The 27,206-nt window shown below is 33.3% G+C and overlaps 2 protein-coding genes across 6 annotated transcripts in view; one reads left to right on the forward strand and one right to left on the reverse strand.

The window, feature by feature from the left end:
• Positions 1-811: 811 nt before the first annotated feature.
• Positions 812-15,304, reverse strand: LOC124360097 (SET and MYND domain-containing protein 4-like). Of its 4 annotated transcripts, none has more exons than XM_046813400.1 (11): positions 15,167-15,304; positions 12,758-13,029; positions 12,503-12,674; positions 12,245-12,389; positions 11,957-12,147; positions 10,049-10,247; positions 9,033-9,264; positions 7,631-7,760; positions 3,457-3,661; positions 2,459-2,674; positions 812-1,143 (listed from the first exon to the last, which is right to left on the reverse strand). In XM_046813400.1, exons 2-11 carry the CDS (start codon positions 12,938-12,940, stop codon positions 828-830), a joined length of 1,989 nt encoding a protein of 662 aa, XP_046669356.1. In that variant the 5' UTR covers positions 12,941-13,029; positions 15,167-15,304; the 3' UTR covers positions 812-827. The 4 variants fall into 4 exon arrangements, with proteins under 4 accessions (XP_046669356.1, XP_046669354.1, XP_046669357.1 ...); XM_046813398.1 differs by having other exon boundaries at positions 15,071-15,288; XM_046813401.1 differs by having other exon boundaries at positions 15,066-15,288.
• Positions 15,305-18,626: 3,322 nt separating this feature from the next.
• LOC124360099 (plexin domain-containing protein 2-like) overlaps positions 18,627-27,206 on the forward strand; it is a 99,889-nt gene continuing 91,309 nt past the window's right edge. The window contains exon 1 of one of the 2 annotated variants that reach the window (XM_046813408.1): positions 18,627-18,855. In XM_046813408.1, coding sequence (XP_046669364.1) covers positions 18,771-18,855 — 85 coding nt within the window. In that variant the 5' untranslated portion in view covers positions 18,627-18,770. The remainder of the gene's footprint in view (positions 18,856-27,206) is intronic. The other variant, XM_046813410.1, reaches the window with a different exon arrangement.

A 27,206-nucleotide genomic window follows, 5' to 3' on the forward strand; every position in this document is an offset into this window, starting at 1 on the left:
GCATTAATTATGTATAAAACTGGCAAAAAACCACCATTGCCTGAATTCCTTACTGAGATCATACGCTAACTCTAGTAAGAAAATGTTGAGATACAGATTAAGCAGAAAAAAGGGGCAACCCTTCTCCTGCTGAACTTTCACTGAAGCTGATTCAGCATCATTTCCCTATGCATTCCCTCAACATGTAAAGGAGTATCCAACGTGAGAATGAGAGGCTGGAGTGAGTCTGGTGAGAATTGTGATTTATGTAGGAGGACTGTGGTGTTGCCTTGTGTGTGGCACATACTTCAGTGAATTTCATACCCTAAGGAAATATTGAAAGGAACACTACTGGGTTTGTACATAGTATATGCTAAATAAAATTTGATCCAATTTTTCACTTTTTAATCCATAAAAGTTGTTTTTATACTTTCTTTATATATATCCTACTCCATCCCTCTTTGAGTATTTCATAAGTAGAATTTTATATTAATTGACATTTACAATGTATATTCACATAGTTCACAACGGCTTGCTCTAAATATGAAACTTTAAATGTTGTATTTAAAGATTTGTTAAAAACCTACCAAAAAAAAAACTCGGTGCTGGGTAGTATCACCATGCAACTACCCAGATATATCACCATGGTGTCCCCGAACATCTGGACTTGCAGGGTTTAAAGGGTTATTCTTCATCTACATAAATTTGATTTTTAATAACTTGGTTAATCACTTATTTTTATGACATATTTTCTTTCACAACTAAAAACATGAACTGTCTTGTAAATTTTACATAATCTCGACATAAGTGAATACAGAAAGTTAAGATGGTAAATAATGGAAGCAGTATCAGTTTAAAACATGTTTATTGTAATTGTAAGCCCAACAAGAACGCAAGGCCTCTTGAGCGAGGCTGACATTCTTGATCGGAGGTCTACAAACAACGTGCATGACATCAGAGTATGCTGAGAACACTTGTGCAGCCTCTGTCAGCTGACCTTCGCCCATGGCTGCCAACCCTCGCTCGTAATCATTATGATAGGATTTTACCAGTAAGGCTGCTTCTGCTAGGTTTAAATTCACCCCACACTTAGGACACTTGGCTTTGGGTTTTCTTGGCTCTATAGATGTTGTAATGAATCCATCACAATCTTTCATCTTGCATCTGAAATATTAATTTGTTTTTATAATTAGCCTTAGTTGGTTAAAAAAAACTTTAGAACATACTGCATCTATGTTATTTGCTGGTTCTCAATTAAGGTTATTTACTGTACTCCGATTCAATTCCGAACAATAATTACAATTAAATAACTTTCAGTAAAATTTTAATTACAAGTATTTAAATTTTTTAAAGACTACTAAATGAATGAATATATGGAATGCTAAGTAGTACCAAAAAATTGCAAGTACTTGGAATTTAACAGTCGAATTCCATTAGTTGTTCTCTAAGCTATAGGCTAAATTTCTTCAAACCAGATTCTTTTGAAAGTACAAAAACTGAATTCATAATGAAATTAGGCTTACACAGTTAATAGGAAAAATCACATTCTAACAATAATAGATATGCAATTTTCTAGTGTACAGTTTGGTGCTCCTCTAGGTACTGCATATCAGCAAAGTGTAACTCATGATTATATTCATACTAATTAGTAACTTACTCATATATGGATATTGAGTCAGTTGGTAATAAACTTGATTATGTAACATGTATAGTTTAAAACTAAAAAAAAAAACATTTATGGCTTGAGTTCTACATCAATATTGATTTGGGAATCCTTGTCAAAATATGTTTCTAACCTTCTGTACCATTTTTAAGAGTAATGCAACTTTTGAACCCATCTTATTAACTTTCATTAACACAAATACTCTTTATGATTCAATTAAAACAACCACAATCTATTTCCACTTTATTGGTTATTAATTAGCTGCTAAGCATCCATTACATTGAATTAGATCACAGATCTCTTTGATGCTACTATACTGACTAAAGACAGCTAATACACTGTAATGGGGTGTCCTATGTATCACCTAATAGGATAATCTGGGATAATTTGTCAGTTTTTTTGTCTATATTTGTCTCTCATTGTATTGTTTCATGTGTTTTAAACAAACTTTCCTGAGCTTTATAGACATGAATAATATCTCATCTTTGAATAATGTCCTGTTCTCAAACTGTGAAGTCTTTCTTTTAAAAATGTTATTTGGTTTGACTACTTTATGAGTTGAAAATTTAATAATTTTTAATCATTAATGGCTATCTAATAAAAACTGTGCCTTACGCTGTACTAGTTGTCAACTAGTGTGGTGTTGTCAAGTCTGCATTAATGACGTGATAACAACCTAACCTTCATTTCTGTATGGCTGTCTGGGTCTCTCAATACATTATTGTTTTGAATTGTTAAAGCCTGACTTTAAATGTTAACATATTCAAGTATTTTAGAAGTCTGTTTTTAACATTTTTATGTTACAACGTTACATACCTAAGGTGGACAATGTCTGTGTCCAAGGCTGTCAGTTTAGGCCAATCCTCCTGGCAGGCAGCACACTCACAGGTGAACCAGTAGCGGCTGGCTAGGCTGCGTTGTCGCTCCGACAGTGTACGCATTGTGAACACAGGACCGTAGTTCTCAGACACTGCATCTCCCGGGGCCAAGGGACGAACTGCTCGCAGCACCAGTTCTTTGCCTCGGAAATATCTAATCAATAATACCTCTATAAATGTAAAGAGAGCCATAGCTCACTCTCTCTCCTCAGTAAACCACTCAGTTCCACATCAGTTAAATACCTGAGACGTGTAAAGGCATCTTGTTCTAACTATGAAATGTAAATCTAAGACTGACTTCTCCCAATAACTACAGTTCTATTATAGATAACTGCACTATTGAAATAATTTTGTAGAACATATTTTTATTTACAGTTAATGAAAGAACCTAATTATACAGGGTGTTCATTATGAACACCCTGTATATATCAGTAATTGCACTATATTATAGTATTATAACTAATATATTCTCTCCTCCTTCATAAAATAAAAGTGCAACTTTCAATTAGAAAACAAAATTTGTATTCTTTTATAATGCTTTTAAACACTAAGTTTTACTTTATCAGCAAAACTTGAAAAAATCAGTAAAGTTTGAAATGGGCTCTGGGCTAGAAAAATAAAACAATTTGATATGTAATCTACAAGATTCACTTAAATGAAACTCTGGTAAAGTTGCACATTCGGTTTAGTCACAAACAGCAGTACACATATGTAATTATTAATATTGAAGTTCTCGCTCAGACAACCCTTTAAATAATTTTGAAATATCATTATTAATAGGATCAGGTCAGTTTATGGATCTAAAATGGTATTTTATACCTCATATGGATAACAATACTAGATGGAAAAGTTTTGACAAATTTCATAGCCCATACATGTGATTTCTAAAGTTGGAAAAGGATTTTTTTTCGACTGGTTCATCAAAAAAGCACCAACCTTGTGATGGGAGGGCAGCAGTCATGGTTAAAGAGAGCGACCGAAGGATAAACCCCAACTGCTGTATAATTTATCTTGGAGGACTCAAAGTCCATATCCTTTTTATACATTGTCTCGTAGATCTCATGAGCATTGAACTGCAAACATTGTAACAAATGTAGGAGGACGCAACCAAGAAACAGCCGCATTCCTGTTAGGTTGTCATCTGTAAAACACCATTCTAATATTAATCCAGAAAGATGTTTCTTAAATACTAATAATATATAAGAACATTGCTCCTATGTCACTGTTGACCCCTGTCATAACTATTCCAGCTCTGTTTCGTTTTTAATTGCAATTTTTTCATATTAGGTGCTTAAAAATCCTATCCTAAGCACTTAATTTTTGAATCTTGTAAATATTTGTTGTTGTATCTTGTGTAATTCTAGTTTGTCAGCAATCTAATCGGTGTACGTTTACACATTAATAAATATGTTCAATCATAAATACTATTTCGCTTAATATTATTAAATGCCATTGATTATTTAAAATTTTGTTTTTAAAATTCATATGAAAATGTAGTAGCCCTATATAGCTAGAGAGTGACAGACATGTGGAGAGTCAATATGAGAAAGGTAGAGAGGAAGACGAAGCTGGCCTGAGAGTGCTTTCAGTTGGATTATCTTATGATCTGATTAGGAACTGTGAGAACAATACACTATCAGCTATCAATCTTGTTTGTTTTTCTTATTTTACTTTAACTTGCTATTTTTATAAATACTTTTATTAAGTAGCTAGTGATTCAGTGGCGTAGCGACAGAGGAGCGAGTGGAGCGACCGCTCCAGGGCGGGGATGACAGGGGGGCGGCGGGCGGGGCGGACGATAAAACGGGCGCCCCTTCCACGCGCATCACGGCCGCGCAGTGTCTTTGTGTCAGTCAGTCTGTCATTGACCTTGGCTGAGACAAAAGGCGTCCGTACAGACCCACCGAGTGATTGACTTACTTCAATTTACTTTTGCGTAGTGATTGCAGATTTAGCGTTAGTGCAAAGTGTTGATTATATTATTTATTTTGTTGTGATGTGATTTGTGTGGTGTTTATTTATTACCTTTGGTATATAATGTCAAAAAAACTAAGAGGTGCTGAGTATCGGAAACGAAGGTTAGAGAAAAGTCACGCAGAAAATCTTGAACTTAAGAATGTAAAGAAGTTATCTACCTACTTTTCGAGGGACACTTCAGTAGTTGCAGTTTCTCAAGAACCCACTTGTAGCTCACAAGTACCTACAAGCGATGAGGACTTGGAGCAAACACCTGTAGGCTTACCTGAAGATGCAGAAGACCACGTCCTTCTTCAGGAACCTTTTTCTAAGGTAGGCCTAGTTAAAGCTGAAGGTACCGATTGCGAGTTGAACCTTAAAGAAAATGTAACAGCTGTTATAAGTTCTTCTGATAAGGGTAATTTTGAAAACACTCTTACAGCCGAACAAAAACGGCAAATAATACTAAAATTAGGCTCTCATCAGCCTAAAGGGCCATTTCCAAAAGAATCAGAAGGGAGAAATAAAAATAGGGGATTTGACGAGAAATGGTATTTTCAAAAGAATAAAGAAAACCAATTGAGAATAAAACGTAATTGGTTATGCTATTCAAACACCCTCAATGTTTGCTATTGTCAGCCATGCTGGCTTTTCAATATGGCCTATACTGATGTGAGATTTTCGGAAGGTACGTCTGACTGAGCACATTTAGGTCGAAACATAAAAGACCATGAAGAAGATTCGAAGTCATGCAATTGCGTGTGAAATATACTATCGCTGGCAGTTAGGCCTAACAGTTGATAGTGAGAATCTGGAGGAGATTAAAAAAGCCACTGATTACTGGAGACAAGTTTTAAGGCGAGTGGTGGACGTCATTATTACGTTAGCTACAAACGACTTACCACTGAGAGAGCACAGATTGTGTAATGACGATGAAGATGCAACTAAATCGAAAGGAAATTTCCTTGAGATAATACATATGCTATCAAGATATGACCAGGTCCTTGCAGATTTAATTAAGTTACCAAAACGTAGTGTTAACTACCTTAGTCCTCAGATTCAAAATGAGCTGATCAACCTCATTTCCAAAGAGATAAAAAAAGAAATCAAGGAAGAAATGAAAAAAGCCCCTATGTGTCTATTATCTTTGATACAACTCAAGATATAGCGAAAACCGACCAGCTGAGTACAGTGTTTCGTTATATAAAGATAAAAACTGACGAAGGCGACAGGCCAGTACAACTAGTCATAGAAGAAGCGTTCGGGAAGTGGAAAGCCAGAAATCAGAATACTTATCAAATGTTGTTTTCAATATCATAGAAAAATATTCATATATATCTAAAGTTCGAGGGCAAGGCTACGATGGAGCCGCTAATATGAGTGGTATATATTCAGGCCTTCAAGCAAGAATAAAAAAAAATCCTGCAGCTAAGTATATTCACTGTTGTGCTCATGCCCTTAACTTGGTAATCAACGATTCAGTATCAAACATTCCTGAAATCAGAACCTTTTTTTATAATGTTCAAAGTCTTTATGTATTTTTTAAACCTATATCAAGATGGGCACTGTTGACTAAGTCGGCTATGTTACAAAAAACCTTAAAGAAAGTGTGTCCAACAAGGTGGACTTCAAGAAATCAAGCCGTCGACGCTCTTCGATGTGGTTATTTTGACATAATGAAAGTACTGACTTTCCTAACGTTAGAAGGTAAAGACCAAGAAGAAGTAAACCAAGCTAAATTACTTTTGAAATATTTTGAGCAGTTTCCTACAGTAATATTGATAGTTATTGAAAGTGTGTTGCTTGAAACTATGGACATAATTTCTAAAAAAACTTCAAAGTACCGAAGAAGACTTGGAACACGCAACAAAAATGCTCTTAAATCTCAAAACAAAAATTAACAAACTTAGGAATGAGTGGCAAACAGTTAAAGCAGATGCAACTAAGCTTTGTTTGCAATGGAAAGTTGTACCACATTTCACTGACTCAAGAACAAAAAAGAAGACAAGAATGTTTGATGAAGTGCAAGTTGATGACCCTATTAAAGATAATGAGAAACGTTTCCGGGTTGAGGTGTTCAACCGTAGCCTTGACATAATCACAACACAGTCGTTTTGAGGCAGTGACAGAGCGTTTTGAGGCTGTTACTCACATTACTATTAGTTTCCAATGTCTGAAGCCTTCTTTTTTAGTTGGAGCAAGTGATGAAGAAATCTTAGAATCAAGCAAAATTTTGATATTAAACTACCAAGATGACGTCTCCCTTAACTTAGGTCCACAGCTTGTAAGGCTAAAAACTTGTTTTTTAAGTCACGTGGAAAAACTCAGAAGTATAAGGGATCTTGCAGATACTTTAATAGTGCGTGCTCAAGTTGGTTCCAGCTTTCCAGATGTTGTGAATGCTTGTTTGATTTTTTTTTACACTACCTGTTACAACTGCAAGTGCAGAGAGATCATTTTCAAAACTTAAACTGATAAAGAACTATCTTCGCAGCACCATGTCCCAAGAACGTCTGAGTGCCTTAGCAACCATATCTATAGAGCGCAGCAGAGCCAGGCACATCAACTTGGACGACACAATAACACAGTTTGCTAGCATGAAGTCACGAAAGAAGATTAGTTAAGATAGTAATATGCGAGTTGGTTTTGTAACTACTTAACTACTATGTTCACGTTTTAGATAATGTACTCAAATTTAAACTAGGGTTTTCAATACATATTTATTAAATATATTGAAATTTGTACTTTCATTCCAAAGCCTATGGAATTGAATTGAGATTTAAATACATATTGCTATACACGTAAACTAGGTCTCTTACAAGGAACAAAACTTTATAAAGAATAGTAGACTGTAAGTTATTATAAAAAAATGATGTTTGGTCAAAGACGCCTTACATTGCTGATGAAATGATGGCCAAGAGACGTTTGTTACGGTAGTGAGGTGAACTGTCGGCACTGATTGATCATGTAGGTAAAAAAGTTGGGGAAGGGGCGCCAGGGACTGAGTCGCTCCATGGCGCCAAAATCCTCACTACGCGACTGTAGTGATTGCTATAGTGTAATTTCTCACAATTAATTATAATGGGCAGTTGCATATAATATTAATTCTAGATTACATTCACTATAGCACTAGTGAGTAGGCCAATAAATTTACCTTCATCACAGTCGGTTGGTGGGATGTAGTGGGAATGCTCCAATATTCGCAGAAGGAAGAGAGCCATCAATGTTCGGCTCACAAAGTCCTTGGGCTGTCGCTTGTTTGCGTGCGTCACTAGGTTAGCCAGCTGTGAATAAATTATAATATGATATATCAGGGACATTTTTAGTGAATTTGAATATTTTACTTCTTTTAGGGGTAGGAGGATTTTGAGCATATCTTTTTAAATACTTCTACACTATTGACCAAACAAGTTTCAAACTTAGAATCATTATTATAATGTAGTTGTTTGGATCTTCATACTATAAAATGGTGATGATTAAACAGGAGTTTTTTTTTTTTACTTTATTCTGTTCTAGGTAATGTTATTAGGGTGATCAAGGATTGAATCAGAGTATGAGTCTGAGGGGGCAAAAACTTAATTCTCATAGGTACTGTTCCTAACACACCTTGTGAAAATAAATGTGAAAGGAAAAACTGCAAACCAAAATTTCAGACTGGAGACTTGTTTTTCCAACCAAGCGACAGGAGGATTCTCAATCTTCAAATGCCTCACAATTGTTTCTCATTCAAAACAATGGAACCATATGTACATCATCATTTTGATGAGAAAGCTGATGTCAAGTTGTTCCTTTCAAAATATTTCCGTTTCCTATTTTCCATTCTTGTGAGTTCTGAGGATGATATAGTAAGCAAATTATATTGAATTTGAACTTGAGAAATTCCTTGGAAATTATCGTCATAAGTTGATTTTTTTACGCTCAGCAAACAAACATCAGGTTCTCAACTGTTCTGTGGAATCTCTAGGTGTATGGCTTTTAAAGTTATAAAACAAACTGGATATACAGTGAACACATGAAGATGGAGAATGTTACTGGACTTAAGAATGACTAAGCTTGTTCTTCATTCTCCTTCCTGATATAGCATCTATCTTTCTACAGAAGCATATATATCTAAATAAACATCTTCACGGGTTGAGTATTTCTAGGGATCCACTCTATAGCTTATGCAATAATCAAGACGAAGTTGCAGAAGACTTGCTTTTTGACTGGCCCGTGGTAAGGTTCTGATTGTTTTGCCATTTAAGGGTGCTTTCAACAAGGATGGTAAGTTTCTTTAGAAAGACAATTGGTTGTTTTCAGCATTTTATGGGAGTACTGTAACTATAAACTGCTAGGGTTCCATTCATACAATGAGGACTAAGTTTTTTGTTATAGGCCATCTCAGAAGAATTAAGGACAAAATAATTTTTATCTATAATAAGAGGTGTAGGACACTGCTAGGTAATGAAATAAATAATTTGTAATACTTTAAATAGAAAAACATAATCTAATATTCAGCAACTCTTTTGATCCTACTATCCTTGAAGCATATGATCCCTACAGAAGTATATATGTACCCTGGTGTAGTCTGGAGAGACAGGCTGTTTCTCTCGGACTCGTTGCCAGTAGCTGTATTCCTGCTGAGTGATGGTCCGCAGGGCAATGTGACACAGGATACTCATGCCCGAGCCGATCAATAAGTCCACATAACGGCACTCGTAGCGGTGGTAGCTGAGCGCAGCATCCCTGCATGCTGGGCTACAGAATGCCAGCCCCGCACATTCCATACAAGGCACAGCTGAGCGTAACCTACCACCGCACAAGTTGTCTCAGTGAACATTATTTGGCTTAAGTATTTTAACACTGAAATTAGTAAATGGCTGTATATAGTAACAAATATTTATGTTAAATTACTTTTCAATACACAAACTATTGAGTTCAGGTCTGAGGGAATTAGATAAAATTATTAAATAGACATTCATGAGGTGTAACTGATACATTTTCCAATAGTTACAATTATAATTGTTCGAATAGCACAGTTCACAAGATATTTTGAAGAGTTTTTTATTTGTATTTTAGTAAAAAAACAAATTCTCTAAATTGCACATAATTTTATAAAACTCCATATTTAAACATATATTTCACACTACATGTAAGAAAATCACTTTTCATATAAATTATAGCTTTTTAAGATTACCTTTACTGTCACGTATTTTAGAACTGAATATATTCAAAATAAATGTAGTGTACAAAATGAATACTGACGTTCAAACACACATATCAGATCACGTCTGTGACTAATATAAATCTACAGATGACTTAAACTAAATGTTATATGCATCGCTTCCTATATTCAGTTTATTAACAGCCCATTTATTTTTATACTAGAGCTTGTTATAGTTAACCAGAGTCGTGTAGATAAGCTGGTCCACTTCCATAACAGCTGATTATAATGGAGCCTGTGGCATCGTGACACCTTTCTCTACCATGCTTCATTGCCTATCCCTTTATGATAAATGATCTTAATCATGACAATTAATTAATTTTAAAATGAACATAAATATGATCATAGTTAGTACATTGAAAGCTATACCTCATGAAACAGTGGTGGCAATGAGAGCCAAACTTGGCAGGCAGGAGGCAAGCCACATATGGAGTCTCCGCAGCTAATACATCTCCACTGCTGACACGCTGGCGAGCAACCACATAGCGGCCAGTCTTCTCACCCGATCTCACAGACAACGCTGCTGACAACCCGGGCAACTGGGGATGCTCTCCGTCTAACAGTCCCTCTGAGCAGGCAAGCACCTCACATTAAATTGGCATAGCTGCCTTAGGTAAGATTAATTTGTCAATGCAAGGGTAAAATTAATTGCCTCATATTATATTACAATTTATTGTAACCAATGTCTTTAGTTTTTATTGCTAAAAGGCAGTATGCAGTTATATCCAGAATAATTTGTTAATGGGGATGTCTGTAACTATATCTTTGATGGATTAAATGTGTTTTGCCTTTAAAAAAATAAAACCATGGATAAAAACATGTTCCTATCAGTAGATGAATCACGCTAATGGAAGGCACATGCACAATCTGCTTGCATGTTGACAAATATAGAAGAGCAAGTTCCATTTAATTGTGTTTCGTTGCAAATTAACTTAAATAGGAACATTTTTCCTACAAATTTTGGGATGGGACCAAATTCCAGTACAGATTATTTAAAAGTCTGTTAATCACATAGCTTTACCATCAAGATCTTTTCAAGATGGTGTTTTCCTGTCAATAAAAATATGCTAAAATTAAACCTCTCTTAAAAATGGAAATAAAATAAATGTAAACAAATTATTGAAAAGTACTAGTAATACCTCTCCTATCTATTACTTTTGAAAAGATAACGAATAATCAAATTCTTTCTTTTTATGAAACCTTTAATGTTTTAGACACAGAACAGTTTGGATTTAAACCCAAGAGTAACATAATTTTGGAACTCTTTGAATTTGTTAAATATGTAATGGAAGCCTTGTATACCTTGTAGAAGACTGTTTTCTGTGACATATCCAAGGCATTTGATTGTGTTATCCAGGATATTTGGTTGAAGAAACTGAAATATTATAATTCATATTCTAATACATTATTATCTAGATAGTTGTAGTATTTATACTTTCTTCAAGGAACAAATTATTTTAACTGTTTTAAGTTTTCATACATTTAGTAACGAATTATGTTATATAAAAGATGTATTACAATTCTATGGATTCACTTAAAACCGTTATAAACTGTCTTTGAGTACATCACAAGATTTTTGAAACAATTCTTTGCGAAAACTACAGGAAGTAGTCAAGACTTAAATGATTTAAATGAAAGCTTACATCAGAAACACTAACTATGAACATCTAATATTAAATAAACTCTGACAATAATAAAATTGAGGATACAGTGCATTACATTTCAATTCAACTAAATAAAATGAGGTCAAATACTCTGAAGTTTCAAAAAAGATTCACTATTCAAAGCAACGATTTAAAACAGTAGTGCTTTCTACAAATCACCAAACAAAACTGGTTGTTACTAAATCATATTTCTGCCACACAAATAAGGTCTATTCTCTTAAGGTCTATTCTCTTTTTTAGGTCAAAGATAACGTTTATCTACTAGATCAAGGGAATAAATGTAAAACAATAAAACAGATCATTAGAGCTCAGGAATGTTTAGATCCAACATCTGGGGCTCCAAGAATGCGGTGGTTTCTGGAGATGGGAAACAGTAACTAAAGAGAATATTGAAATATCAGGAATACAAATACATTGTCATCAAAATTCATAAAAAATATGGAGATTTAAATAATATAGTACACTTGGGACAGATGCCTGAAGTTCATGTTCCAGTGGTTTTAGATTACTAAGATCTCAAAAAAAGACAATGAAGGTGAATGGAGAACTAGCATTTTAGGGTTTCTGATATAATATACTACTTAGAGCGTTATCTTTGTATAAATTAGCTTGCCTTTGTTTTCTTTGTTAGCCGGTTCAGGGTTCTGTACATTGGCAAGATTTTTCAGTTCAGCGGTGACCTTATCTCTCCACTCTGTGTCTTCAGGGCTGAGCATCTTGAGGATAACCTGCAGTGTCACTCTGGCTCTGGCTGTCTCTTTCAGCCTCTCATAGCACTGGGCCATCATCCAGTAAGCCTCCACTCTATATGACATAGCAGAGATTGCAATGTGTATAATAGTGTGGTGCTGTCTAGTTTACACAAAAATCAAACTTTAAACAATATGGAAGTCGTGCTGACCTGAACTTGTCTGGAAGTTTCTGCTTGAGGCTGGACTGCAAGTCAGAAAGGCACAACTGATACTCTGAGAGGTGCCATAAGGTGCTTGCCCTGGACCAAAGAGCAAGGGAAAGGCTGAGTCCTCCATCCACAGATTTGTCCACACCTTTGCAAAATCATCCTTTATATACATTGTGTGAGGAAATTATATAAGTTTTGTCTAGGAGCAAAATTGTGTCTAATATTGTACTTCTAGTTTTAATTGAAAATTGTACATACCAGGTCCTGGAGCTCTAATAATGCTCTGAGTGAATAAAAGCAGAGCTCGCTCGTACTTGCCGCCTCTCGCAGCTTTGTCTCCATCCACTCGACGTAACTGTGACAACTGCGCTGCCTTACCACGGAACATCTCTTGTACATTGTGTAGCACCCCATGAACCACTTCATAAAGCTGCAAGGGTTGAAAGTAAGCTTTTTTAACATTGAGATCATATTTGATAACTTTTTTCAGTCATACTATATAATGTTCCTTACCCTTTCATCGTTGTAGCATTTGAGTAGGCGCTCACTGTCCGAAGTTAGTTGCCTGAACTCATTGAGCCACTGTGACCCCGCAAGTTCCAAAACATTATCTGCATAGCTCTGGAAGAAACCCTTTTTGTCAGATTGTAGTGTAGCAGCACTGCAGATAGAGGTGTAGTACTGATCCTCTTCCATGTTCTATAATGTTTCTGTTTTAATTTTTAGTTTAAGTAAGATCTGCAAAATCTTATGACAAAAATCTTGCTGGATGGTGTGCAATCACTCTGCAACAACATTTAAAAAGTGCTCATTAAAGAGAATTGAATCATTTTCAATATTGTTCTAACACACTCACTTTCAAAGTGATGATAATATCAATTTTCCACATCTCTTTTACTGAGTTACAATACATCCATTACTCAGTTACCTCGTGCTATTAAATAATATTGCCCATTAGGGGGAGAGCAAAATTATTGAATCTGAAATTTTGAAGTGTTTGCTGAGTGATCAAAAGATTTTTTTATTAAAAAAAAGAATATAGCATATTATTATAATTCAAAACACATTCGTTCAGAAATATAACAATTTTTTAATACCTGTGAATTTGCTTGTGAACATTTTAATTAAATAAATTTAATCTAAATAATCAGTTGTAAATCACACTTTTATAAGTGAATAGACAAAAGACAGTCTGGAATTTTTTGACAAATTCCAACTCTTTATGTCACAAGGAATAGGTAAAACAGTAAAATGTTTGGAAACGTGCCTTATTCCTACCCCATTGAGTAATTTAAACATATTTGACATCAGACTACAGCTGATTGACATTAGTGACTATGTAACTATTAGGGGTCTACATATGAAAAAGTTGTGGTTAACAAATATCTGACGCAAGAAGAAAGAATTGACGAAAATAAAGTTTTACAGCCAGCTGCCCCTTCACTATCCTTCTTCTTCCTTCATTATGGAATAACTAAGTTATAAAATGCAAGTTATAAGTTATAAGTATAACTAAATTATAAGTTTCAGATTTTTCTAAGTACAGGTATTTATCAACATATTTACAAAATGGAAAACACTTTTTAATGTATATTCATTATACTAATAAACTGAGACATCCATTATGATTCTATAACTAGAAATAATGGTGTAAAAGTGTTTGATATTTAGCACTATTTTTATTTGGCTAAACTAATATGATCACTAGTACAGCTGTCTCTTAAAACATGGAGAAAGGTACATAATTCTTGTTGAATAGATACCCAAGATAATAATCAGTGGTTCACTTATAAAATAAACAGTCTGTTAGAAGACAGCAGAAGTTAATTTGTTGATATCTGAAGAGTTATTAAACTGCCAAGTTGTTGAGGTGTAATTGGTAGGTTAGTCAGATATTTACTGGACATTTTATTTGCCAACAAAGTTTAATACAGGGCTATTTAAAACAAACTTACATTGATCTATCACTTTTTAACTGAAACCAAATTTAAAAGAATTTTAATTAATATGTAGCAAGCTTTTAAATATATATGTGATATCAGAACCACTGACATATATTTGATGTTGAATCTAATTAACTACGAATACAAAAACATAATCGCACAGTTATTGTCGCACCCCAGTTTGTCTTTTAGACAATATTGGACTAAGTTATAGTTTAAGTCTATATGATCTTTTTGGTCTGTCAATTCATAATGTGATAATTGTCCATTACCTGCAGATCTGTAATAAACAAATCCAAACTTTTAAATAAGAATAAATATTAATTCTGGGATAAGAGGAGATTATATATTTAAAAACTAAATTTTATAAATGTGACAAAGTGAGGGGTGCAGAAGGAGGTTGAATTTAGCATTATGATACTTTCCATTAACATAAAAATTGAATAATTGAATTATTCATGCACTATAGAATAAACTTTTATTTAAAAGGAATCACATAGCCTGCCTGAATATGATTTATATTTACTAAGCTGAAAAGTGTTTTAATATCAATATGGTTAATTGATATTATGCTCTAGGCCTAGTAATAAAATACTTGTTAACTCATATATGCTACTACAGGCCATCTTATTAGTCAGCCAAATGTTTTATACTCTCCATGAGAATCAAAACTTGTATAATTTAAATGACAAGTGTTAAAACTTGTTTCTAACAGATCAATCAGAAATAGTAAATAATAAAATATGTTTTATTATGCAAAGTTTTCTTGAAAGTATTACTTGTTAAATTACTATTAAAACAGTATCTTTTCTAATAAAAATTTATTTGGTAGGGAACACTAAAATGACAAAAATATATTTTATAGTGCAATACTTTACAGTACATCATCCTCCTGTTTTAAACCAAACAGATCAGTACACTTTATTGAAACATTTGTTAAAACATTTATACACTCTAAATAGGGCAACATTCAACATACTGCTGGTTGAATCGCTTCCAAGACAGAGTTAAAACTACTTTGTTATTATTATCCCAAAGAAGCAAGCTATATTTATAAACTCGAAACAGGTTACAAATAAGAGTAACAGGAACTGCCACGAGCTCCTCACGTGTGGAATTTAATGGGGTGATCAACCGAGGCGGAGAGAAAGAGTGGGGATGGAGGGGCCCCTCCTGCCAACTACAGATAGCCCGTGTATTAGAATAGTGGGAATTGGCAGTCCGCGCGTTCTCGCTCTGTACTCATCTGAATTTAATTTAGTTCAGCACCTGGCAAACCTATTAAAATGTATCACTGTATTTTCAAACCCCTTTCCGTAGTTTAGTACAGCATACATATATTTAAATTACATTTTCAAAGCTGGATGTTGCAGGATGCAGCACAATTTAATTATTGCAGGCAATCAATGTGACAAGCCTCTTACAATGTACCACTGTGTTTTTAGCTTTTACTCTGAATTAAACACATTTCAGTAATTTGGTACAACAACATATATATATATATATATATATATATATATATATATATATATATTACATTTTTAAAGCTGGATGCTGCAGGACTCAGCGCAATCAAATTTATTTCATTAAACCTTGATTTTACAACGTAATTAATGGCAGGCAATTACTCTTGTCTACATACAAATAAACCAATACAACGGAGTATCGAAAGACCCAAAAAGACGTAAGGAAGTCTAATGTAACAAAGTAACCTCGTTACATTCAGTGGCGTAGCTATAAAACAGACAGAGAAATATATTGCTATTGCTATAAGTTAAAATTTGATCGTAATAATTTGAGGTTACTAAAATATGAATACTTAACAAAGTGTTTTCAAATACTAAAGTTCTCAAAAGAAAATACGATAAGATATCAAAGGACATGCCACAGAAAGGAGATATGAGTCAACCAACACTGCAACTCTGCACCTGGCGTAGAAACGCTGGCTTGACTTATCAACTATCCAGTCACTTCCGTTTCATCCCAAATTGGACTGGTCTTCCCTCCAAAATTATAAATAGCTCAGAACTAACAATCAATAATTTTCAGAACGTCTCATCGGACAGTAGCAGTGGTGTGGTGTGTGTACTACACCTACACACACACACACACACACACACACACACACACACACACAAAAGTTTTCTTTTTTAATCTTTTTTAATACCCTTAGTTTATTACAGCTATTACATAACTCTTATTACAGATTTTGTAGTGTAATTATTAATTTATTTACTACCAATTAAGGACTCCACATTATAATATGTTGCTTTTGCCCTATTAATTTGAATATATTCCAATAGCACAAAAAGATTATGACATTTTATTCGTTGTGCACCATCTCACATTTTGTAAAGTGTCTTTGGAGTTATAAAGAAAGTTCAATATTAATATAATTAATTCGATATAATTTCTATGTTTTGCACATATGTTCGGATATAAAACGACTCATTAATTCGTATATAAAACGACTAATTAATTCGTAAGATAATAGAAATCAGAACCGTTCCGAACTGAGGTCGCTATCAGCCGCATGTACAGAGTTTGTCAGGAATTTTCGGGATTTATCGGTACTGCTCGGCTCTGCTCGGCTCTGTCCCCACTCTTTCTCTCCGCCTCGGTTGATCACCCCATTAAATTCCACACGTGAGGAGCTCGTGGAACTGCCCAGTGCCCAATGCAATTTCGTTGTTGGTCACCTACTTCTATGGTTTCTAAATCATACGAAATTTGTAAATGTTAATCTGAGGCTTGACTATATAAAAATAGTTTCTATTAATGTATAAGTCTTAAAATATAAACAGTTTAAAGATTATAAAAAATGGTAAGATATTTGAAATGTGTTATATAGCAATACATAGATCTACATTTGTATAGATTGTTATGTATTCAATTATCGTTTCAAATCACGTGTTAAGGATGTGTCTTGTAAAGTATCCCTGAGTTTTTTTAACTCTTTCCGAAGCTCTAAACTATAACGATTTTGAAGCTTACTACTTTATTATTTTATAATAATAATAATTGTAAGTTTCTCTGAACCAAACTATTAACTCTCATTTTAATAGCTGTAACATTACCTTATCCATTAGACTGTGTAGAAGGTCACATTGTTTTTAACGCCAAAGACGTAAAACGTTCTTGAAAGATGAGATCTTAGTTAGATTAGGTTATTTTTATTTTGAGAATAAGTGATACTTAAGATGATTATTATAATCCTTTGTCTTATTATGGTGAAAGTGCCACTTCAACTAGAGAAACAGTTTAAAGAAAAGCAGAAAACCACCCAGAAGTATAAGATTTTGTAGAGATTTTTATGGTGCAAAATTTAATAAAACCTATCATCCATTACTAACTATTCCTAACTCATTTATACATAAAGTTGTAAGGAGATATATGTTCTACCTTGCCATCCGTTTACCCTAGAACCCTTGGTGTAACCGTTCACCAATGTCATATTAGAAGAGTTTCTATAAGGATTATCGCTCTGTTATCAGGCTTTTGTTTTCAGTAACTTGAATTATCCGCAGTTGGGACATACATGTTTCGTTTCATCTATGTAGGCTAATGTTTTGGAATGATATAGGGCGTAGTATTAGCATACTAGATATGCAGCATTTAAGAGATTATGGTTAAATCAGGGAAGGTGTGCAAATGGAATTTGACAGTTATGTGATGGAATCTATTAAGATAGGAAGGTAAAAATGGATTCTGGATTATAATGGTTAGTTAATTATGTGTTAAATTTTGAAGAGAGAGCAGAAACTAAGAAGTTTGAAATATGAGGGGAAGAACAACTGAGACAGGGACAGAGAGCGATGATACATATACGTTGATCCATAATTACATAAGGGCATTGGGGGTAAGAAAGAACACGTAGGACTAAAGATGACTATCCAGAATTTTTAAAATTGAAATGGTGACTGAGTCATAGAAGGTGTCGTAGTGCGTCGTGACTGACGATTAATTTCTTTCTTAGGAAAAGTTCTTATATTGGTTTCAAAAAAGCTCCAGACCGAGTACTTAAACAGTGCAAATTGGTTCTCGGCTCATAAAGACTACCTACCTGTGGAACTTGTGTTTTATTTTGCACTGCTTCCGCAAGTATACAAATCATTCCATTCTGTTCCATTATTATAATGAAGAGTTTTATACAAAAATAAGCATTATATTTAGTTATAATTTTGTATACCATTATTGTTTAATTATAGCTCACATATTGTCATCAATTTATTAATTTGATGTATAATAGCGTGTTCCGTATGAATAAATAAATAAGTAGGTTATTCCAGAAATATACATTGAAAGAAGTGTAGACAAAAAATATCGGAATGTATAATTTAATTTTGATTGAGGTAATTTTTTGTTGTGTACAAAGTCAGTGGCAACAGTGAAAACCAGTCATCCAAAACCAATCCCCAACTCCGTGAAGTCATCCAATCGAAATGCTCCATTCTCCTCGTCCTGAATTTAGTCTAGTCTAGTCTCAACTTCTAACCAAGGATTAGTCGGACGGATTGTTGGTTAGTTGTAAGGTGGTGTTGGTTAGTTCGTCTGCGAGTTGGGATATAACCTCTCGGGTTGTAATGGCGTTATGTATTCCTTGGTTAAGTGCGGTTTACTCGATACTTTGGATAATTTTGTCATGTAATGAAGTTTCTTCTTCCACAAGTGAGTACATTTATATTTTTAGCAAACAACAAAATAATATTGTATGCGTGTGTACTTATGCAGGAGCAGACCAAGCACATTAGTCCTGTCAGCTGGTTCTTCTATCAGTATAAATTAAAAATGTCAACTTTAATCATAATGCGATTATATAATTTAACCGTTGATATGCCGTGCAGATAACAGTAGTTTGTGATAAATTCCAGAATATTTCTTGAATGTATATGAGAGAAGTGTTAAGGCATTTTAAGTTTTATGTAAGCAAGTTAAAAATTGTTATCCTACAAGTTATCTATTAAACATGTTTACTTGAGTTTATTTTAGTTTTGATGTTTATAAAAGAATTATCTAATAACATGGGCCAAAATATAGTTGTAGGGTACAACAAATGTTAAGTAGTCTTATTATATGGGATAATTATGTAAGTATTTGTACTAAAATAACTTATTCTTTTTAAATGGCATTCCAAACAGTCCTGAGATAAGTGATGAGTGTGAAACTGTTTTTTTATTTCTGTTTCTATTAACTGTTTAACTCTGAATTTCTTGACAGTATTTCATAATAATTATTTTATTGAATAGCTCCAATGATTTCAGGAACTGATAAAATATTTTAGTTTAGACAAGTATGGAGAAACCCTAAGTCTAACGCGAAACTAAAGTCGAAATCCTTAGCTTTTCAGTTCACACGTTTATGTACATAATAAATGTAACAGTATCTAAAGATGGTTAAAATCCCATTTTTAAAATTCTGTGAGTTTTTTTTGTGAAAAAAAAAAACTCACACTAAGTAAAAATCAGTGATGAAGATAATATTGGACATGAAAAGGGTAGGGTACGATATAAGCGGACCTGGTTTTTTATATCGAAATTGGCAAACAATATTACTTAATCATAACCAACGATATAATCAATCGATAATGATTAATTATTTCGAACAAATAACTTAAATAATCTATATCAACAGCTGTAAACACTTTCAAATAATACACTTAAGGTAATATTTCAAATTTGCATATAAGTAACATTTGATTATTAAAAATGGCAGTCAATTTTAGAAAACTACAGCTGTTGATTTGAAAGATGATAAGTCAATTTACATGGCTTCAACATGTTGGACTCGTACCGAAAAATCAATTATGTGAAATTTGTGGGAAAGAAACAACTGTGACTGTGAGAGGAGCAAATATAGTCGTCTTCAGTTTTCCTAATCACTGTAAATATTAAATCCGTATTTTAATTTAAAACATGTGATTGTTATTGAGGACTATAGATACTTTTATATCGATTGATAGTCTAGGATTTGAGATGCAAATATTAGGTATCGATGATTACATTTTTCGATATAAAAAACCAGGTCCGCTTATCTAACCTACCCCATGAAAATATTCTTAGACAAAAATAAACATTATTGGTGACAGATTTAATTTTTTATTAATTATTGTTCATTACCACAGTAAACTCTTTGTTATTAAAATGTCTTATTTATATATCCTGATTTTCACTGTAAACCTTATAAAATCAATAATTTGCTCAATAAACAATTCCATAATTACTTTTCTTTCTTACTAAACCTGAAAGAGTTTTTGTTGGATTACAGAATATCATTTTAACAGTTTAACACAACTCATGTTTTAATCAAAGACATAAGTAATTTGAAATAACATAGCTAACATAACAAAAACCACAATGCATGTAACAAAGCAGCTTTTAACTGCTTAGTACTCAGGTGAAAGTAGCATCTGTTCAACTCTTTTTATTGGTTATATCTCTAGGTATTGCTTGGAGAAAATATGCTACAGTAGTTAAAATAGCATTCTGTAAAGTTTCAGCCAGGACAATATAATACCATGACAAATAAAATGTTAAGAAATTCGTGTAAGGCTTTTGGCATTTTCCATGTAATACTATGGAGCGGACTGAAAAGGATCATACTCCTTTCAATTCGTACATTTAAAATTTAAATTCTCAATGCCTTCATAATGGTTACATGTTTGTTTATGGTTAATTTTCCCATACTTTGATAACAGATTGGATTGATAAATAATTATATCTCCCTAAATAATATGTTTTGTTTTTAATATAAAAATAAGCTTAAATAATCTTGCTTTAAAATTAGAAACAAAGAATATACGGAATGCTTGACATTCTGTGTACTAAATGTATTCCTGATTTTTGGGCTTAAGGATGATTTGTGATTGTTATATTATTTAAATATGTCTTTATATTTAAGGGGAGTTGAACGCAAAAATCGGTAAAAAAATGTTTTTTCGCTTTTATTTTTTATTTTATTATTTGATTCTTTCTGAACAATTTACTGCAATCCCTACATAAAAATGGCTTTCCGTTGAGCTTCTATGATTTTTCAAATATACGACTACATAACAAATTTCGTGCGTTTTGAGCGCTGCGTTCTTGCCTTTTATATAGTAATTATTTTAGCTGGCTGCAAATGAAGAAGAAATTACCTACAATCACAAACATTCTCTACCTCAAGCTGTATTGACAGCAATAAAACCTACATACAGAGATTTGTCAAGATTAAATCTACTAAAATGTCTTCACGGTAAAACCCAGAACGTGAACGAATCTTTCAACAATGTAGTGTGGAACCGAATCCCAAAAAATGTGTTTGTTGGAAGAGAGACTCTTGTATTAGGTGTTCATGATGCTGTTCTAACATTCAATGAAGGTAACATTGGAAGGATCAAGGTTTTAAAGGAGTTAGGAATAAAAGACTGTGGCAAATACACCGTAAGCACATTGAAGAGCCTCGATGAAGTCAGGATGAGGAAGGCAGATCTGAAAGCAGAGTCAATGACTAAGGAAGCAAGAATAAAGAAAAGGAGACAGTTATTAGGTGAGGAAGAGGAAATGGATGGTAGCTACTGTCCTTTAGGCTTCTAAAGGTAATATAAACTTATAATTATTTTGATTTTTTGTTTTCCGCTGTTTTTGAAAATTACCGGTTTTTAATATATATGTACCTTTTTCTCAGAAACTATAAATGCTACACAAATGAAATTTTTACTGGTTATAAAGTAGCCTTTTAGAAGTATGTAGCTCTAGTTATATCAAATTTCATCAATAAATAAATATTTAGAAAAATATTTTATCTTAAAATATAAAAATAAAAAAAATAACACAAATATAAAATTTTTTTTCTTTAGTTGTATCAATTATTTTACAAAGATTTTAGAGGTATAAATACAATATTATATCCTACACCTTGTGTGTAAAAATCTCAACTTCCTAACTGTTATGAGTTCTGAGAAAAAGGTACATAAAGTTACCTAATTTTAACATTGGGCCTTATGGACCGTTCAACTCCCCCTAACAATAACAAGCACACATAATATTTAGTTATTGAGAAACGAGAAAAGTGAAACATAAAACCGCTTCAACATCTGAATATGAGGAAAAATTAGTCAAACATAATCTGCATTTTTGTAGTTTTTATAACCTGTTCCTGATAGGAGGGTGTCAATATTATCTCCTAACTTTGGTCACTAAACAACAAAAATAGGCTATATTTAATTTGAATTGACTACATCAGTCATTCTTCTCATATTAGGATGGTAGATAGTTTTATGTTTTGGAACAGTGAAAAGATAACCTGCTGAACCATTATTAGCTCTCGTAATTAATTGGATGATGAGCTCTACTTAAAATGTGAAAGATAAGTTACCTTATGTCATTTGATAATTAGTTGTGAATATGAAGCACACAATTTAGATGTACATATGTTGCACACTTTTTTGTAAATATGCATTCTATAAAGGCAGTTTGTAATCTATTGTTGCACTGTGAACAAAATTTATGTTTTCCCATGTAAAAGAGCCTGATACTAGTTAATAAAAAAAGTTTTGAAGGTTTTTCAGAACCATAGACTTCTGGATTACCATTAACTTAAATGTGTTACAAAATTATTTTTGAAACTTGTAACGAAGACAAACATCTTCCTTTTTAATTATACATCGTCAATAACAAACCTTAAACAAAAAGACTACCATGTGATGTGATATTTTTCTCATAAAACATCCTCTAGTACAAAAGTTTGGAGTTAATATGTTTTATTCTTTCATTGTGGCAAACTGGTTGGTGCTAACTAACTTACATTTCTGTGTTGAAATCAATGAATGAGTTTAACCTATTTGAGGTTTCAGTAGGTACATATCTTCTTATGATTGATTCTTGTGAATATAAAGGTACTATGTTTTTTAATTGGGTACCTCTACTTGTTTCGTTTTATTTCGTTTGGTTTGTTTCAGAGTATAAGGCAAATGTTCTTAACCTTGATCCCATATGTTAAACTTCTGCAACACTATCATCTCACTGTTGAACTCAGCTTTATTATCACAAAAGTTTTTTTGAATGTGAATCCAGATGTCTCAGCTTCAGGCAACAATTATTCTAGCTTTTCTGAAATGTGAAACTCTTCCCCATACACTGTACATGTATGACAATTTCAAAATAATTCTTCTCTTAACAAGATAGAATACCAAAATTCAGTCATGAAGTGTGGGGACGGACCACACGGCTGTATGAGTGAGCTCAATTGGCTCACAGCTAGCTCTCGAGCACCTAGAAAATGCTCAACAAAAATACAATATAACTTACCATTTAACGTTAGATTTGTACTGTTAGTTGTCCAACTGTTCTTTTAATGTTGCTTGTAATGTGTTTTGGTGTCCTAGTCTTTTCTTATCATAACTGTGACCTTATTACCCTATAGATTAGTTACATGAGCAAGTCTGTTAAAGATCAAATTAAGTTTTGCTGCGTGTTCGGTCATTACTAACTTCCAATTGGTGTACTAGTAATATTCAGTTTGAGGTAGTTGTGTCCAGCTATCTTATAGTTGATTATATAATTGATTGTCCTGAAGGCAGTGATTATACCAAGGCCTCATCAATTGACCAATGCATTGTTGATTATTCATTCATCAGATCGCATAATTTCCTGTGTGATCATTGTTTGTTACTGGATAGTTTGCCTGTTTGTTTCTTGCATATCGTTTCTGTAATAGGCCAAATTTGAGTTAAAATTAAAACAAAATTCTATGTTATGTAATCTGGAAATTCCTGGCATAATCCTCTTGTTTTAAATGTAATAAAATAACATAATGTATTATGTGTACATTTTTAATTATGAAAGTTTTTTTGTTCTGTTATATCTTACTATTTTAAAATTTTGTACAACTATAGATGTTGCGGTCTCAAATTAGAGATATTAAATGTGTCAGTTGGTTAACGAACAGATGTGGAAGATTCAGATTATAAACTTGTGTTGTCATCAATTGGTAACTTCTGAGCTTGTAGTATCTGCCTGGCTCATGAAGTTTGGAGGGGCCCAGGATTGGTGACATGTAGGCCCATACTCAGAGCTGTTTTTTTGGACAGTTTTACAAGGGCCTCGCTACACGTCAATTTGAAGGAACCGTTTCAACGGACGGCGGGACATGACGGGTCCTGGCCAAATATTTTATCCAAGGTCCGCCAAATCTGAGCACGCCCTTGGTGACATGAGTTATCCATGCTTCATAGGGCTTCAAAGTTCAGTCATGTCACCGCTCTAACTGTTTCTCCTGCATACTCAAAAAATTAAGGCAGCTTCAATACTAGCTTTGGATACTTTTTATGATATCTTAATATGATTCTATAAGCAGTGGGAAAATTTACCTGGCAGCCCTCTTATCGCAACTTCCAGTGCAAAACATGTGTAGGGATGAGTTGAATTTTCTAACTGAGGAATAATTAAATTATCTCTTTAGTTTATTCTTGTTCCTAGTACTGACATTGCTTGTTTTCATCCCAAGACAATAGATTTAGGTACCAAAGATGTCGGGATGGAGGGAATTAATGTAAAGTTCAGATGGAAAGACATCTATAAGTGACACTGTTAAAGTTAAAGTTGAGATGATAAGGAGTTGAGATGATAATGAGTGGTCGGAGAGGAAGTATGGAGTTGTCCTGCATTTGGTAACAAAAAGCTACGCCTAGGTTTTTCTGAAATCATAAACTCCAACAAATTCCTTTTTTCAATATTTTTCATAAAAATTCAGGTTATTATCTGAATATTAATGGTTATTTTGTTTGAAATGTTATTTCATCCAACTGATTTCAAAACTGAACCTACGTATTTTATGGTGACTTGTTCTCTCGCACATGCTTTTATTTATAACCCATCTGGGAATAATTAATTCTCAAATAATAAAATAAATAATAGTATACACAATAAATTTAGAACTAACCAAACATTTGAGTTTTTTAAACCGATATTTTACAAATGATGAATAATTTTCATGTATATAGTTGGTTAATTTCTAGAGCATATATGATTTTTATTTAATTTGTTCCCTATCCTATCACTTAACCAGACTATCAAAAACAAATTCACTCTAAATACAGATATCTAAGCTACATGAATCAACATGATATTCAAGTTAAGCTTGTGTAGTATGTTGAACGGACTTGCTAATTTATTTTGTGATGGACTCAGTAGTTGAAGAACCTGACAAGCCTCAACTGCACCCAAATTAAGGTAGCTTTTATTATTATTTTAAGTCCGAATAGCTTGTATTCTGTTTAGCAAAGGCTGCAGATATATGTTTGAGACACAACACACAGTTTGAGAAAATATTTTATTTTTAATCCTTAGTCCATAGATGTAAAATGCAAAGTGATATTTTCATAATATATTATTAAATTACACTATATTTTCTTAAGTGCATTTTGTTATTTTGGTTGCTTTTGGATTATATGTGATACCAAGTTTTTGAAATTTTGGCACAGCATTAAGAGGAGGTAGATACTTATGGCAATTTGCCAAATATGAGTGCTACATCTTTGAAAGGCTCATGTCCAAGAGCCAAACAAATTAGTTCCATTAGTTATAGAAATAAAATATGTAACAAGAGTAGTAAACATTTCAATGTCATAATATTCAACATTTTGTTTTAGTTGTTTACCTGACCAGTGTTTGATATTATTGTTATGGAGAGATTGTTCAATTAACAAGGTTATGAGCCTTGCTCTCCATCAACCTAGGTGACTGAAATCTGTCACCTGTGTAGCAGAGTTGCTGAAATCTGCAACTACTAGCTACCATTCAGAGAAAATTTGAAAATGTATACATTTTGAGGTAGTATGAATAGTCTCATGAAATTTTGAAAATAGGGCACTCCAGACGGAAGGAGTATGTAAAAGCGAGTTGAACGCTCGTACTGCCCAGTGAATTGTGATTGTCATTAATGAAACAACACCACTTCCTTCACATTTAACGTTGTCTCATAGTGGTCTTCGGACCTATCTATGACTGAAGAGACTAAACAAAGATACCACGCAGGTGACATATTTCAGTCACTTAGGGAGGTGGAGAGCAAGGCACATAACCTTGTTTACCGAGTTGATGGTTTAAAATTTATGGTTAATTTATCATTAGGCATCACTATTAGATGAACTGTTATTAATAGCTACTTTCCTCAGAAATCGGTCTCAAAACATCTCTTGTCTATTTCGAATGTCCAAGTTTTCTTCTTCAATGGTTAGAGAATTTGGAAACCTATCTGTAATATTAACTTTTGAAATTTGTTATACATCAAAACGAGCTAGAATTTGAAGAAATTGAATGAAGTTTTTATTATACATTTGTTGTATATTGAGTTTTTATATTTTAGTTCAAATACTAGTTGCTTAAGCAAATAAGATCAAGTAAATTAGAAGAAAGGTTAGCCTGAGAGCTTTGTCCAAAATATCGATAGTCCTTTGATAACTTTATCCAATGCTATTATTGCTTTTGAGATGAATCACAAAACACATTGTGAACAATGGCATGATAAGTGTGAGAAGGAGTGAGATATTGGGTTGAAGTTTAATCTTATCAACCTTGTCAACACAGCCATACCATATTTGACAAGAAACCACAGAGAATTGAAATGACACATCTAGTTCAGAAGAAATAATACAGTTTTCTGTAGAAGGATGTTTAGTGGAGAGCTAGGTTCAACACATTGAAAGTGCTTGGATAACTTTATCCAGTGCTCTTATGGTTTGTGATAGATAAATAACAGAACACTGTGTAGCACGATCAGTGTGAGAAAGAATGTGAGATATTGGGTTGAAGTTTAATCTTATCAACCTTGTCAACACAGCCATACCATATTTGACAAGAAACCACAGAGAATTGAAATGACACATCTAGTTCAGAAGAAATAATACAGTTTTCTGTAGAAGGATGTTTAGTGGAGAGCTAGGTTCAACACATTGAAAGTGCTTGGATAACTTTATCCAGTGCTCTTATGGTTTGTGATAGATAAAAAACAGAACACTGTGTAGCACGATCAGTGTGAGAAAG

This window comes from Homalodisca vitripennis, chromosome 4, assembly GCF_021130785.1.
Source record: "Homalodisca vitripennis isolate AUS2020 chromosome 4, UT_GWSS_2.1, whole genome shotgun sequence".
Classification (NCBI taxonomy): Eukaryota; Metazoa; Arthropoda; class Insecta; order Hemiptera; family Cicadellidae; genus Homalodisca; species Homalodisca vitripennis.